Genomic DNA, 12,703 nt, shown 5'->3' with positions numbered 1-12,703 from the left:
CAGAAGATAGTCAGAAGTTTAGGGAGGAAAACTTCAGTTGCCTTCTTGTAATGAGCATCACTATAACTATGGTTTCATCAAATTAAATGGTAGCACCAAAACTAACAATGATAGGACATTTTGTGGGGAAAGTGTTTATTTCCTGGGTTTTCCTTCCCCTTCAAATGGAATTCTGACATAATGCTCATTATCATAGAAAGCAATGCCATTATCACTTGCTGTTAGTTTCAAATTCTTGGGTATTGAATTAAGGAATATGGAACGAAGCTAGCAAATGATTTTTAAAAATAAACATAAGGTTGGATCTTGCGTTTGCAGAACAGTGGTCGGAATGAACAGTGCTGAAAACACAATGGCGGAGCAGTGATTTTTATCCACCATTAACTCCGGTCTAGTGGTCTCGCAGTCGTCGTTTTTGTGTCGTTGTTAATGGTGTATAAATTGATTTCTACTGTATGAATGTGTCATTAGAAGTGAGGAATCCTGGGTTATCTTTGTTTGCTCTTTCTTCCAGAATGTTTCCTAAATGAAGATAATTTCTCAATGAAATGTGCAAAACACAAGGTAAGGCAATAGTACTTCTTTATATTTCCTTAATCTTTTGCCATGTATAAGCTGTGTATTCATTTTACCTATTTCAAGGGATCAAATGCTAAGCTTTTCACATATTAGTTCCCTTTCTTTGTCTCTCAACCATTATATAGACGAATTATGTATGGTAGATTTACAAGGAGGATACCAGAACTGAGAGGTTATACCTATCAGGAAAGACTGAACAGGCTGGGACTCTCTTTTTTCTGTAGAAAAGAGAAGGCTGAGGGGTGACCTGATAGAGGTCTTTAAGATAATGAAAAAGTTTGATAGGGTAGACGTAGGGAAGATGTTTCCACTAGTTGGGGTGTCCAAAACTAGGGGTCATAAGATAGTCACCAATAAATCCAATAGGAAATTCAGGAGAAACTTCTTTACTCAGAGTGGTTAGAATGTGGAACTCGCTATCACAAGGAGTAGTTGAGGCGAATAGTATGGATGCATTTAAGGGGAAGCTAGATAAACACATGAGGGAGAAAGGAATAGAAGGATTTGCTGATAGGGTTAGATGAAGTAGGGAGGGAGGAGGCTCGTGTGGAGCATAAACACCGGCATGGACCTGATGGGCCAAATGGTCTGTTTCTGTGCTGTAAATTCTATGTAAAGATCACTGTTAGAAATCCTTGCTGTTCTGATTCTCTGCTACTAGATGGTGATATAATAATGTGTAAATTTGCAGTGTACTAGGGACACCTAATGTAAATACATTGATACTATTTAAATTGGGTGGGCTCTGACTAGCAATTCACAATCAGTGGGAAATTGGACACTACAGCTTTAAGGATAAATAAAGCAAAGCAGAATTGTTTCCCAGTAATCAAATGCGGTCTAAGTTCCTGTAATCTTAAAATATAAGAAATAGGAGCAGGAGTAGGCCATATGGCCCCTCGAGCCTGCTCTGCCATTCAATAAGATCATGGCTGATCTTCTACCTCAACTCCACTTTCCTGCCCTATCCCCATATCCCTTGATTCCCTTAGTGTCCCAAAATCTATCAATCTCAATCTTGAATATACTCAACGACTGAGCATCCACAGCCCTCTGGTGTAGAGAATCCCAAAGATTCACAACCCTCAGTGAAGAAATCTTTTCTCATCTCAGTCCTAAATGGCCAATCTCTTCTCCTGAGACTATGACCCCCAGTTCTAGAATCTCCAGCCAGGGGAAACAGCCTCTCAGCATCTACCCTGTCAAGCCCTCTAAGAATTTTATATGTTTCAATGAGATCACCTCTCATTCCTCTAAACTCCAGAGAATATAGGCCCATTTTACTCGATCTCTCCTCATAGGACAACCCCCTCGTCCCAGGAATCAAACTGGTGAGCATTCGTTACACCCCCTCTAAGGCAAGTATATCCTTCCTTAGGTAAGGAGTTCGGGTATGTTACAGATATATTGCACGTTTAATTTTGAAATCACCAGAGACCACCTTCATGTTGTAAAACTTTGAATTTTTTTTTCTTCTGTGCACCCATTGCTTGAGTCCTGCGGTATTTTTTTTACTGATATTATTTCCCGGTTAGGCTGAATTACTCACTAATTGATTGTAGGTTACAACATTTTTTTTTTATTCGTTCATGGGATGTGGGTGTCATTGGCGAGGCCAGCATTTATTGCCCATCCCTAATTGCCCTTGAGAAGGTGGTGGTGAGCCGTCTTCTTGAACCGCTGCAATCCGTGTGGTGAAGGTTCTCCCACAGTGCTGTTAGAAAGGGAGTTCCAGGACTTTGACCCAGCGACGATGAAGGAACAGCGATATATTTCCATGTTGGGATGGTGTGTGACTTGGAGGGAAATGTGCAGGAGGTGTTGTTCCCATGTGCTTGCTGCCCTTGTCCTTCTAGGTGGTAGAGGTCACGGGTTTGGGAGGTGCTGTCGAAGAAGCCTTGGCGAGTTGCTGCAGTGCATCCTGTGGATGGTACACACTGCAGCCACAGTGCGCCGGTGGTGAAGGGAGTGAATGTTTAGGGTGGTGGATGGGGTGCCAATCAAGCAGGCTGCTTTGTCCTGGATGGTGTCGAGCTTCTTGTATTGTTGGTGCTGCACTCACACTCCTGACTTGTGCCTTGTAGATGGTGGAAAGGCTTTGGGGAGTCAGGAGGTGAGTCACTCGCCACAGAATACCCAGCCTCTGACCTGCTCTTGTAGCCACAGTATTTATATGGTTAGTCCAATTAAGTTTCTGGTCAATGGTGACCCCCAGGATGTTGATGTTGGGGGATTCGGCGATGGTAATGCCGTTGAATGTCAAGGGGAGGTGGTTAGACTCTCTCTTGTTGGAGATGGTCATTGCCTGGCTCTTGTTTGGCGCGAACGTTACTTGCCACTTATCAGCCCAAGCCTGGATGTTGTCCAGGTCTTGCTGCATGCTGTTGGCCAGGGGCTGCAGGAACTACTGAGTTTATTCTGAACTGCTGACACACAGGCAAAAGCAACTTTTGAACTGAAGTAACCTGAGTTCAGTCGCTGGCCTGAGCTGGCTGGAGCCGATTTGAATTAGCTAAGTTTTGTGAAAGACAAAGGAGATGTGATAAGACACAAGTCCTTATTTAGAAAAGGAGTAATGAGGTAATGCTACCTAAGTCCTTGGGACAGAGCCAATGAGGAGAAGACACGGACTAGGCGAGCAAGACTAAACCAACGGGAGAGAGATACAGCCACAGCTTGAAGAGATAAAATTCAGAATAAGAATGAAGAATCTTGGGCATGGAGCCAGCGAAGACTCCGGAGACCAACCATCGCGGAAGTGGAAGAACCTACGTCGGACGTAGAGACGACGTCGAAAGAGAGAGAGAACGGAACGCCTGGCCAGCGTCAGCTCTCCTTTTCGGGTATTAGCCTTTATATTCTGTGAACACTCGGAGTGTCAGAGAAACTTAGTGGGTGTGCGTTTAGATCCTAGTTTGGGTATAAAACTGTATAACCTGGTGCAAACTGCATGTCTATATCGAACCAGACGTATAAGCTATATGTATATGATCGAACGACGTGAATAAAGCAAATTGAGAGTTAAGAGAGAATTGACTCTTCTCCTCTTTGTACTAAGCCAATAATCGTAACTGGTGACCTCCGGTCAACAATGCGGGCACGGACAGCTTCATTATCTGTGGATAAATACACACGCAAGGAAAGTGTTCTGTCTTTCCCTGGCTGAGTTTTGCTTTTCTCACCCAACTGACTGTGGAGGCGGTTACCTGCTGATACAGTAACCAGCTGGTATTTCAGTAAACATGTGCTGCACTCACTGGTCCTTTTAAACATTTCATACTCCAATTTTAAACAGAAGCACACTTGCGAATGAAGCACTTGTTGATTGTAACACCACCTGGTAACTTCCTCCATGGTCAGCTGGATGGAGCAATTCAGAGCATTAGGACTGTGGTGAGGGGGACAGATTGGCGGAGAGAGTGAGAACAGCTGGATTCTGGGCAGGGAGAAGTAGGGCATTGGGACTCATTCCTGTGCCTCAGTCAGTCCTGCTCCCCCAATGTTCTGTGCACGTAGTCTGTAATACTCATAGCATGAACATTTATTTGACTGCTTTATTCCCCAGTCATGCAAAATGTAGAAGTTATGCCCATTAAACAGTATTAGGAACATAGGAACAAGAATAGGCCATTTAGCCCCTCGAGCCTGTTCCACCATTCAATGAGATCATGGCTGATTTGTATCCTAAGTCCATCCACCTGCCTTGACTCCATATCCCTTAATACCCTTGGCTAGCAAATATCTATCAATCTCAGATTTAAAATTATTAATGGAGCTAGCATTTACTGCTTTTTATGAGAGTTCCACCCTTTGCATGAAGAAATGCTTCCTAACTTCTCTCCTGAATGGCCTGGCTCTGATTTTTAGGTTATGTCCCCTTGTCCTAGACTCTCCTGCCAGTGGAAAAAGTTTCTCTCTATCTACCCTATCAATTCCTTTCAAAAGCCTCAATCAGATCACCCCTTAAACTTCTATATTCCAGAGGATACAAACCTAGTTTATGTAATCTCTCCTCATAATCTAACCCTTGGAGCCCTGGTAACATGCCGATGAATCTGCCCAGCACTCCTTCCAAGGCAAATATATCCTTTCTACGATGAGGTGCCCAGAATTGTACACAGTACTCCAGATGTGGTCTAACCAGGGCTTTGTATAGCTGTTGCAAAACTTCTCCCCTTTATATTCTAGCCCTCTAGTTATAAAGGCTAACATTCCATTAATCTTTTTGATTATTTTTATGTACCTGACAACTTCATTTTAGTGATTTGTGTAGGTCAGGTGTAATTATATTTGTAATAAATAATACGGTTATATAAATATTAAAAACAATTAAATGGTAGAAATGCTTACAGTGAAAATTTAATCTCCTGATTCAAACGATAAATTGTTCTTGCTGTTTTACAATGTCATTTGAACCGCTTATTGATTCCCTTGTGATCCCTTCTGTTATTCTTTATGTACAGCAGTGACATCTCCCAGCATTATTGTTTACTAATTTTTATGTGACACAAACTTTGAACATCTAGTCATTGGAAAGTCAGTCTGTAACTGATGGCGTAAAATTGGCTGTGATTATTTAGATAGTTTTAAAATCAACTGCAGTGTGACCTCAGTTTTAACTGGAATTGCATGTCTGCGGATATCTTTATCCAGTTAGTGACGTGTTGAATTTTTGCTGTGAAACATACCATTCAAAGCTATACAATGTTTTTAACTTAATATATAGGCTAACTGCAAATCCTGTCTGAACACGTGCTGGGATATACCTCCCTGCCCTTGTGGCATTCTTTTTTTGTAGTGAGAGGAGACAAATCTGTGCTTGATACCTTTTGTTTAGAAAGTAAACAATTTTAGGAACATAGGAATTTTCTGCTACTCCCTTAAATTTTTAACTTTATTTCAGTGATTTTCCTGATGTTCCCCTAGTCTCTGTGATGGGGGAAACTTAGCACAAAATTTACTGGTTACAATTTTAAAAACTGGAAAAATCACTTCACGTACAGACTGACTTTCCAATAACTAGATGCTATTACACAGGCAGTGGATGCAGAAATGCTTCTACTGTGGAATCAAGTTGCCATAATTTTACGGTTAATGTGACAATGAATTCTTCCATTTCTTGGAAAAGTAACCGATTTACCTCCATGAAACGTTTTTTTTAACACATTTCCTGTTGACCTGCCACAATTGTATGATTTTATAATGTTAGGCTGACATGTCAGTGCAGTATTAAGGGAGTGCTACATTATTGACGGTGCTGTTTCTAAAATGAGATGCTAACCCGATGCCCGTCTGCCATTCTCGGTTGGACATAAACAATCCCACCAGAGAAGAGCAGAGAGTTCTCCCGGTATCCTGGCCAACATTCCTCCTTCAAGCAATACCACCAAAAACAGATTATCTAATGATTCGTTTATTTGTTGTTTATCGGACCTTGCTAGTTGCCTACCTAGCAACCTGTGGCAGCACGTCAAAAGTAAAGTACCTAGGGATGTCCTGAGGACACAAAAGGTATTTTTTAATTGCAATTACTTTCTGTCACCATAAGTCACTTATTGTGGTATTGCACAATTAGTCCAGTGATTAGTCAGTTTTTGTACTGATTTTTAGTTTTCAGTGGTGTACACATGTGTTCGGCTCCCTTTAGATTAATGTCGCAGAGACTCAGAAATTTGTGGAGCTCTGAGAGGGGTTAGTGTTTGCCAAAGAAAATCAAAACCTTTATAAAAAATCTTTTCTTAAATAATTTCTGCAATTTTTTTTTTCATAATTTGTGACCGTTTTTTAAAATGGATCTAATAGTCTAAAAACATGGTGTCAAAACATTCTCGGATAATTGGCCTTTTTTTCAAAAGGTTCTTTAAGTCCAGTAATGCTGCAATACCATGTTCTTGTCATGAGAGGCTTCTAGTGGTTTGTGTAGATAAAAGTTTTTTCTAATAGCAGATAACTAGGATTGCAGCATTTCAATTCATTCTGTAGGTCCCAATGATTTTTTTTAAAAAGTTAATTTAGAAAATTTGGTTTCAACACCTCTGGACATCTCCTTCCGAAAACAGAGATCTGGAACACTTTGCTGTGTTTAGTTTTCTCTGGAGAAAACTCTACATTAGAGAGGTTTTATGTGATCCTTTCGTATTGCTTTTTAATGGGTCGGGTCTAGCAAATTGGAAGTGACAATAAAAGGATGCCATCCTATGTCATATAGTTTTCAAATCTCCTCAAACATTGATGACGAGGATGCATTTTAACAAAAGCAAAATACTGTAGATGCTGGAAATCTGAAATAAAAACAGAAAATGCTGGAAACACTCAGCAGGTCAGGCAGCAGGGGTGCCCTCTAACATTTTCCAGTTCTGATGAACTGTCATCGACCTGAAACGTTAACTCTGTTTCTCTCTCCACAGATGCAGGATGCATTTTAATCCTGATGCTTGAATTGTTGTGCTTTGTATGATGTATAAACATATTTTTATTACTGTATTAATTTAATGAGGTGTGGGCAGTGCGATTATTTTCTATGGGACAACGCCTCAGTCTTCACACTCTGTTCTTGCCGCTCAAGATATTTTGATAATTTGTCATGGAGGAGTTTAATTTTTTTTGCTCTGTGATTCACTGAAAGTAAATATTACAGAACTATAACTGTTAAAGTTGTAGCGGGAAAATGTGATCAGTGAGCATCCTCTCCTCCTCCAGCAATGCAGTTTGTAACAGATGTACTGTGTGGAATTTAATTCAAAAGACCATTGTCTAACATTGTTAGATTACTGGTGCCTCATACAAGAACACTTGCACTATGCTGTCACATTTGTAAGAATTTCAGATAGCCAAGAGTAATGAAGCCTCAGGAAATGTATAGTTGACAATACAGTATCATTTCTGTTGGTACTGTTAATGGACTGGTTGGTGCATTGGCCTTTTAGCTCTGGGACCTGGGTTTGAATCTAGCTCAGAAAGATGGGATGAAGGTTTCTTGTGCTTACTGATTGCAAGGGTCCTACATGAAATGCATTTGGGCAGCCTCAGTTCAGTTCCCAGTGGGCGTGAGCCCACAGCACAAAACCATCTCTACTTCAGGACTAATTTGGCAATCTCATTTAGAGCCAAAAGATTGGGGATGTGGAAATGGGTACAGTAGCATAGTGGTTACGTTACTGGCCTAGTAATCCAGAGGCCTGGACTAATAATCCATGAGTTCAAATCCTGCCACAGCAGCTGGGGAATTTAAATTCAATTAATTAAATAACTAGTAACACTAATGTTGGCCATGAAACCACCGGATTGTCGTAAAAACCCATCTGGTTCACTAATGCCCTTTAGGGAAAGAAACCTGCCGTCCTTACCCGGTCTGGCCGATATGTGACTCCAGACCCACAGCAATGTGGTTTATTCTTAATTGCCCTCTGAAATAGCCTAGCAAGCCACTCAGTTGTAACACCTCGCTTAAAAAAAGTCATAATAAGAATAAAACCGGACGGACCACCTGGCATCGGACACGACAAAGGCAAACCAAGCCCAGTCGACCCTGCAAAGTCCTCCTCACGAACATCTGGGGAATTGTGCCAAAATTGGGAGAGCTGTCCCACAGACTAGTCAAGCAACAGCCTGACATAGCCATATTCACAGAATCATACCTTTCAGCCAACGTCCCAGACTCTTCCATCACCATCCCTGGGTATGTCCTGTCCCACCGGAGGGGGCGGTACTGTGATATACAGTCAGGAGGGAGAGGCCCTGGGAGTTCCCAACATTGACTCCGGACCCCATGAAATCTCATGGCATCAGGTCAAACACGGGCAAGGAAACCTCCTGCTGATTACCACCTACCGTCCTTCCTCAGCTGATGAATCAGTCCTCCTCCATATTGAGCATCACTTGGAGGAAGCACTGAGGGTAGCAAGGGCACAGAATTTACTCTGGGTGGGGACTTCAATGTCCATCACCAAGAGTGGCTCGGTAGCACCACTACTGGCCGAGTCCTGAAGGACATAGCTGCCAGACTGGGCCTGTGGCAGGTGGTGAGCGAACCAACACGAGCGAAAAACCTACTTGATCTCGTCCTCACCAATCTACCTGTCGCAGATGCATCTGTCCATGACTGTATTGGTAGGAGTGACCACTGCACAGTCCTCGTGGAGACGAAGTCCCATCTTCACACTGAGGACACCATCCAACGTGTTGTGTGGCACTATCACCGTGCTAAATGGGATAGATTCAGAATAGATCTAGCAGCTCAAAACTGGGCATCCATAAGACGCTGTGGGCCATCAGCAGCAGCAGAATTGTATTCCAGCACAATCTGTAACCTTATGGCCCGGCATATTCCTCACTCTACCATTACCAACAAGCCAGGGGATCAACCCTGGTTCAATGAGGAGTGTTGAAGACCATGCCAGGAGCAGCACCAGGCTTACCTAAAAATGAGGTGTCAACCTGGTGAAGCTACAACTCAGGACTACATGCATGCTAAGCAGCGGAAGCAACATGCTATAGACAGAGCTAAGCGATTCCACAACCAACGGATCAGATCAAAGCTCTGTAGTCCTGCCGCATCCAGTCGTGAATGGTGGTGGACAATTAAACAACTAATGGGAGGAGGAGGCTCTGTAAACATCTCCATCCTCAATGATGGCAGAGTCCAGCACGTGAGTGCAAAAGACAAGTCTGAAGTGTTTGCAACCACCTTCAGCCAGAAGTGCCGAGTGGATGATCCATTTCGGCCTCCTCCCGATATCCCCAGCATCACAGAAGCCAGTCTTCAGCCAATTCGATTCACTCCACGTGATATCAAGAAACAGCTGCGTGCACTGGATACAGCAAAGGCTATGGGCCCCGACAGCATCCCGGTTGTAGTGCTGAAAACTTGTGCTCCAGAACTAGCCGTGCCTCTAGCCAAACTGTTCCAGTACAGCTACAACACTGGCCTCTATCCAACAATGTGGAGAATTGCCCAGGTATGTCCTGTCCACAAAAAGCAGGACAAATCCAATCCAGCCAATTACCGCCCCATCCGCCTACTCTCAATCATCAGCAAAGTGATGGAAGCTGTCGTCGACAGTGCTATCAAGCAGTACTTACCAATAACCTGCTCACCGATGCTCAGTATGGGTTCTGCCAGGACCACTCTGCTCCAGACCTCATTACAGCCTTGGTCCAAACATGGACAAAAGAGCTGAATTCCAGAGGTGAGGTGAGAGTGACTGCCCCTGACATCAAGGCAGCATTTGACCGAGTGTGGCACCAAGGAGCCCTAGTAAAATTGAAGTTAATGGGAATCAGGGGTAAATCTCTCCAGTGGCTGGAGTCATACCTAGCACAAAGGAAGATGGTAGTGGTTGTTGGAGGCCATTCATCGCAGCCCCAGGACATTGCTGCAGGAGTTCCTCAGGGCAGTGTCCAAGGCCCAACCATCTTTAGCTGCTTCATCAATGACCTTCCCCCCCCCCCCCCCCATCATAAGGTCAGAAGTGGGGATGTTCGCTAATGATTGCACAGTGTTCAGTTCCATTCACAACCCCTCAGATAATGAAGTCGTCCGTGCCCGCATGCAGCAAAACCTGGACAATGTCCAGGCTTGGACTGATAAGTGGCAAGTAACGTTCGCACCAGACAAGTGCCAGGCAATGACCATCTCCAACAAGAGAGAGTCTAACCACCTCCCCTTGACATTCAACGGCATTACCATCGCCGAATCCCCCACCATCAACATCCTGGGGGTCACCATTGACCAGAAACTTAACTGGACCAGCCACAAGAGCAGGTCAGAGACTGGGTATTCTACAGCGAGTGACTCACCTCCTGACTCCCCAAAGCCTTTCCACCATCTACAAGGCACAAGTCAGGAGTGTGATGGAATACTCACCACTTGCTTGGATGAGTGCAGCTCCAACAACACTCAAGAAGCTCGACACCATCCAGGACAAAGCTGCCCACTTGATTGGCACCCCATCCACCACCCTAAACATTCACTCCCTTCACCACCAGCGCACAGTGGCTGCAGTGTGTACCATCCACAGGATGCACTGCAGCAACTCGCCAAGGCTTCTTCGACAGCACCTCCCAAACCCGCGACCTCTACCACCTAGAAGGACAAGAGCAGCAGGCACATGGAAACAACACCACCTGCACGTTCCTCTCCAAGTCATACACCATCCTGACTTGGAAATATATCGCCGTTCCTTCATCGTTGCTTGGTCAAAATCCTAGAACTCCCTTCCTAACAGCACTGTGGGAGAACCTTCACCACACGGACTGCAGCAGTTCAAGAAGGCGGCTCACCACCATCTTCTCGAGGGCAATTAGGGATGGGCAATAAATGCTGGCCTCGCCAGCGATGCCCACATCCCATGAACGAATAATAAAAAAAATGTTGAAGTAAACAATGTCTTTCTGAGGTTGGGGCGAGGTATGTTCTTGGGGCAGTGTAGAAGGCACTTTATTCTGAATCTAACTATGGTATACTGGGTGCCTGCAAATGTTCTATTCCCCAGCAATAGCACTAAACTCACACAAAGATGTAATTTGTTATGAAGTTATTGCCTTCTAACTTATTGCTCTGAAATTAGTTTATTCTGGGAACATCCTGATTCTGCCCAGTGGAAAACTGTGGCTTCTGTGATGAAGCTGCAATTAATAACCGAGATGCCTGTAAGTCTGAAGAGAGTATTCTTTTGGGAGAAGGCTATGAGCTATGTTTGTCTTGGTTGCTGTCATATCTCCTGTAACCATTTCTTTTGCTTATTTACCAGGACAAAGTTCTGAAAGTTTCATTGAAGGGGGAAAGCAGGTGACAGTGATGCTGAGGCTCAAGTCTGCTGAACTGTAAGTAAATTCAGTCTGTATCTAAAATAAAAACCGAAAACACTGGAGAAGCTCAGCAAGTCAGGCAACATCGGTGGAGAAAGAAAGAGTTAACGTTTCAGGTCGAAGACCTTTCGTCAGAACTGGAAGATGTTAGAGTTAAAGTTTTTGAGCAAGTACAGAGCCAGGGAAAGGAGGAAGGGGGAGGGAGGAATGAACAAAAGGGAAGGTCTGTGATAGGGTAGAGGGCACGAGTGATTAAATGACAAAAAGGATGATGGTGCACGGCAAGGAAGGTGGTAATGGGACAGGTTAAGAAACCAAAGATTGATCAGGAGTAGCTGTAAATGGCAGCAGCAGAACCATTACCAGCACTCGCTGTCTGAAAAAATGGGAGCAGTGGTTATGATCTGAAGTTATTGAAATCAATGTGGAGTCCGGAAGATTGTAAAGTGCCTAAACGAAAGCTGAGGTGCTGTTCCTCGAGCTTACGTTGAGCTTCATTGGGACAGTGTAAGAGGCCGATGACGAGGTCAGAGTAGGAATGGGACGGGGAATTAAAATAGCAGGTGACCGGCAGGTCAGGGTCACGCTTGCGGACAGAGCGGAGGTGTTCAGCAAAGTGATCACCCAGTCTGCGTTTGGTCTCCCCAGTGTCGAGGAAACCACATTGTACGCAGCAGATACAGTATACTAAATTGAAAGAAGTACAAGTAAACCGCTGTTTCACCTGGAAGGAGCGTTTGGGGCCCTGGACGTTGGGAAGGGTGGAGGTGAAGAGGCAGGTGTTGCATCTCCTGCACTCGCACGGGAAGGTGCCTTGGGGAGGAGTGCGGGTGTTGGGGGTGATGGAAGAGTGGACTAGGGTGTCGCGGAGATAGGGTCCCTTTGGAATGCTGAAAGGGGAGGGGAAGGGAAGGTGTGTTTGGTGGTGGGATCGTGCTGGAGATGGCGGAAATGGTGGGGGATGATGCATTGAATATGGAGGTTGTTGGGGTGGAAGGTGAGGACAAGAAGGACCCTGTCATGGTGCTGGGAGGGAAGGGGTGAGGGCAGACGTGCAGGAAATAGGACAGACATGGTCGAGAGCCCTGTCAACTACAGTGGAGGAGAATCCTCGATTGAGGAAAATGGAAGACATATTGGAGGTCTCCCCTTGACCAGTCTCTTCCAACCTACGTTTGCGACTCTTCTGACTCCCTCCACCATTTTAACAGTTTCCAGTTCCCAGGCCCTAACCTCTCCTTTTCACCTTGACGTCCAGTCTCTTTACACCTCCATCCCCCACCAGGATGGCCTGCGGGCTCTCCGCTTCTTCCTT

At 44.4% G+C, this 12,703-nt stretch overlaps 1 protein-coding gene across 3 annotated transcripts in view; it reads left to right on the top strand.

The window, feature by feature from the left end:
* The window catches only part of LOC137341258 (uncharacterized), a 42,834-nt gene that overhangs the window by 19,205 nt on the left and 10,926 nt on the right, over positions 1-12,703 (top strand). For all 3 annotated transcript variants that reach the window (XM_068004354.1, XM_068004353.1, XM_068004355.1), the window contains exons 4-5: positions 515-564; positions 11,331-11,403. In XM_068004354.1, the coding sequence (XP_067860455.1) occupies positions 515-564; positions 11,331-11,372 (92 nt within the window). In that variant the 3' untranslated portion in view covers positions 11,373-11,403. The remainder of the gene's footprint in view (positions 1-514; positions 565-11,330; positions 11,404-12,703) is intronic.

This window comes from Heptranchias perlo, chromosome 23 (genome assembly GCF_035084215.1).
Source record: "Heptranchias perlo isolate sHepPer1 chromosome 23, sHepPer1.hap1, whole genome shotgun sequence".
Taxonomy (NCBI): domain Eukaryota; kingdom Metazoa; phylum Chordata; class Chondrichthyes; order Hexanchiformes; family Hexanchidae; genus Heptranchias; species Heptranchias perlo.
Note: the sequence above shows the minus strand (reverse complement) of the source record. Positions and strands in the feature narration are given on the sequence as shown.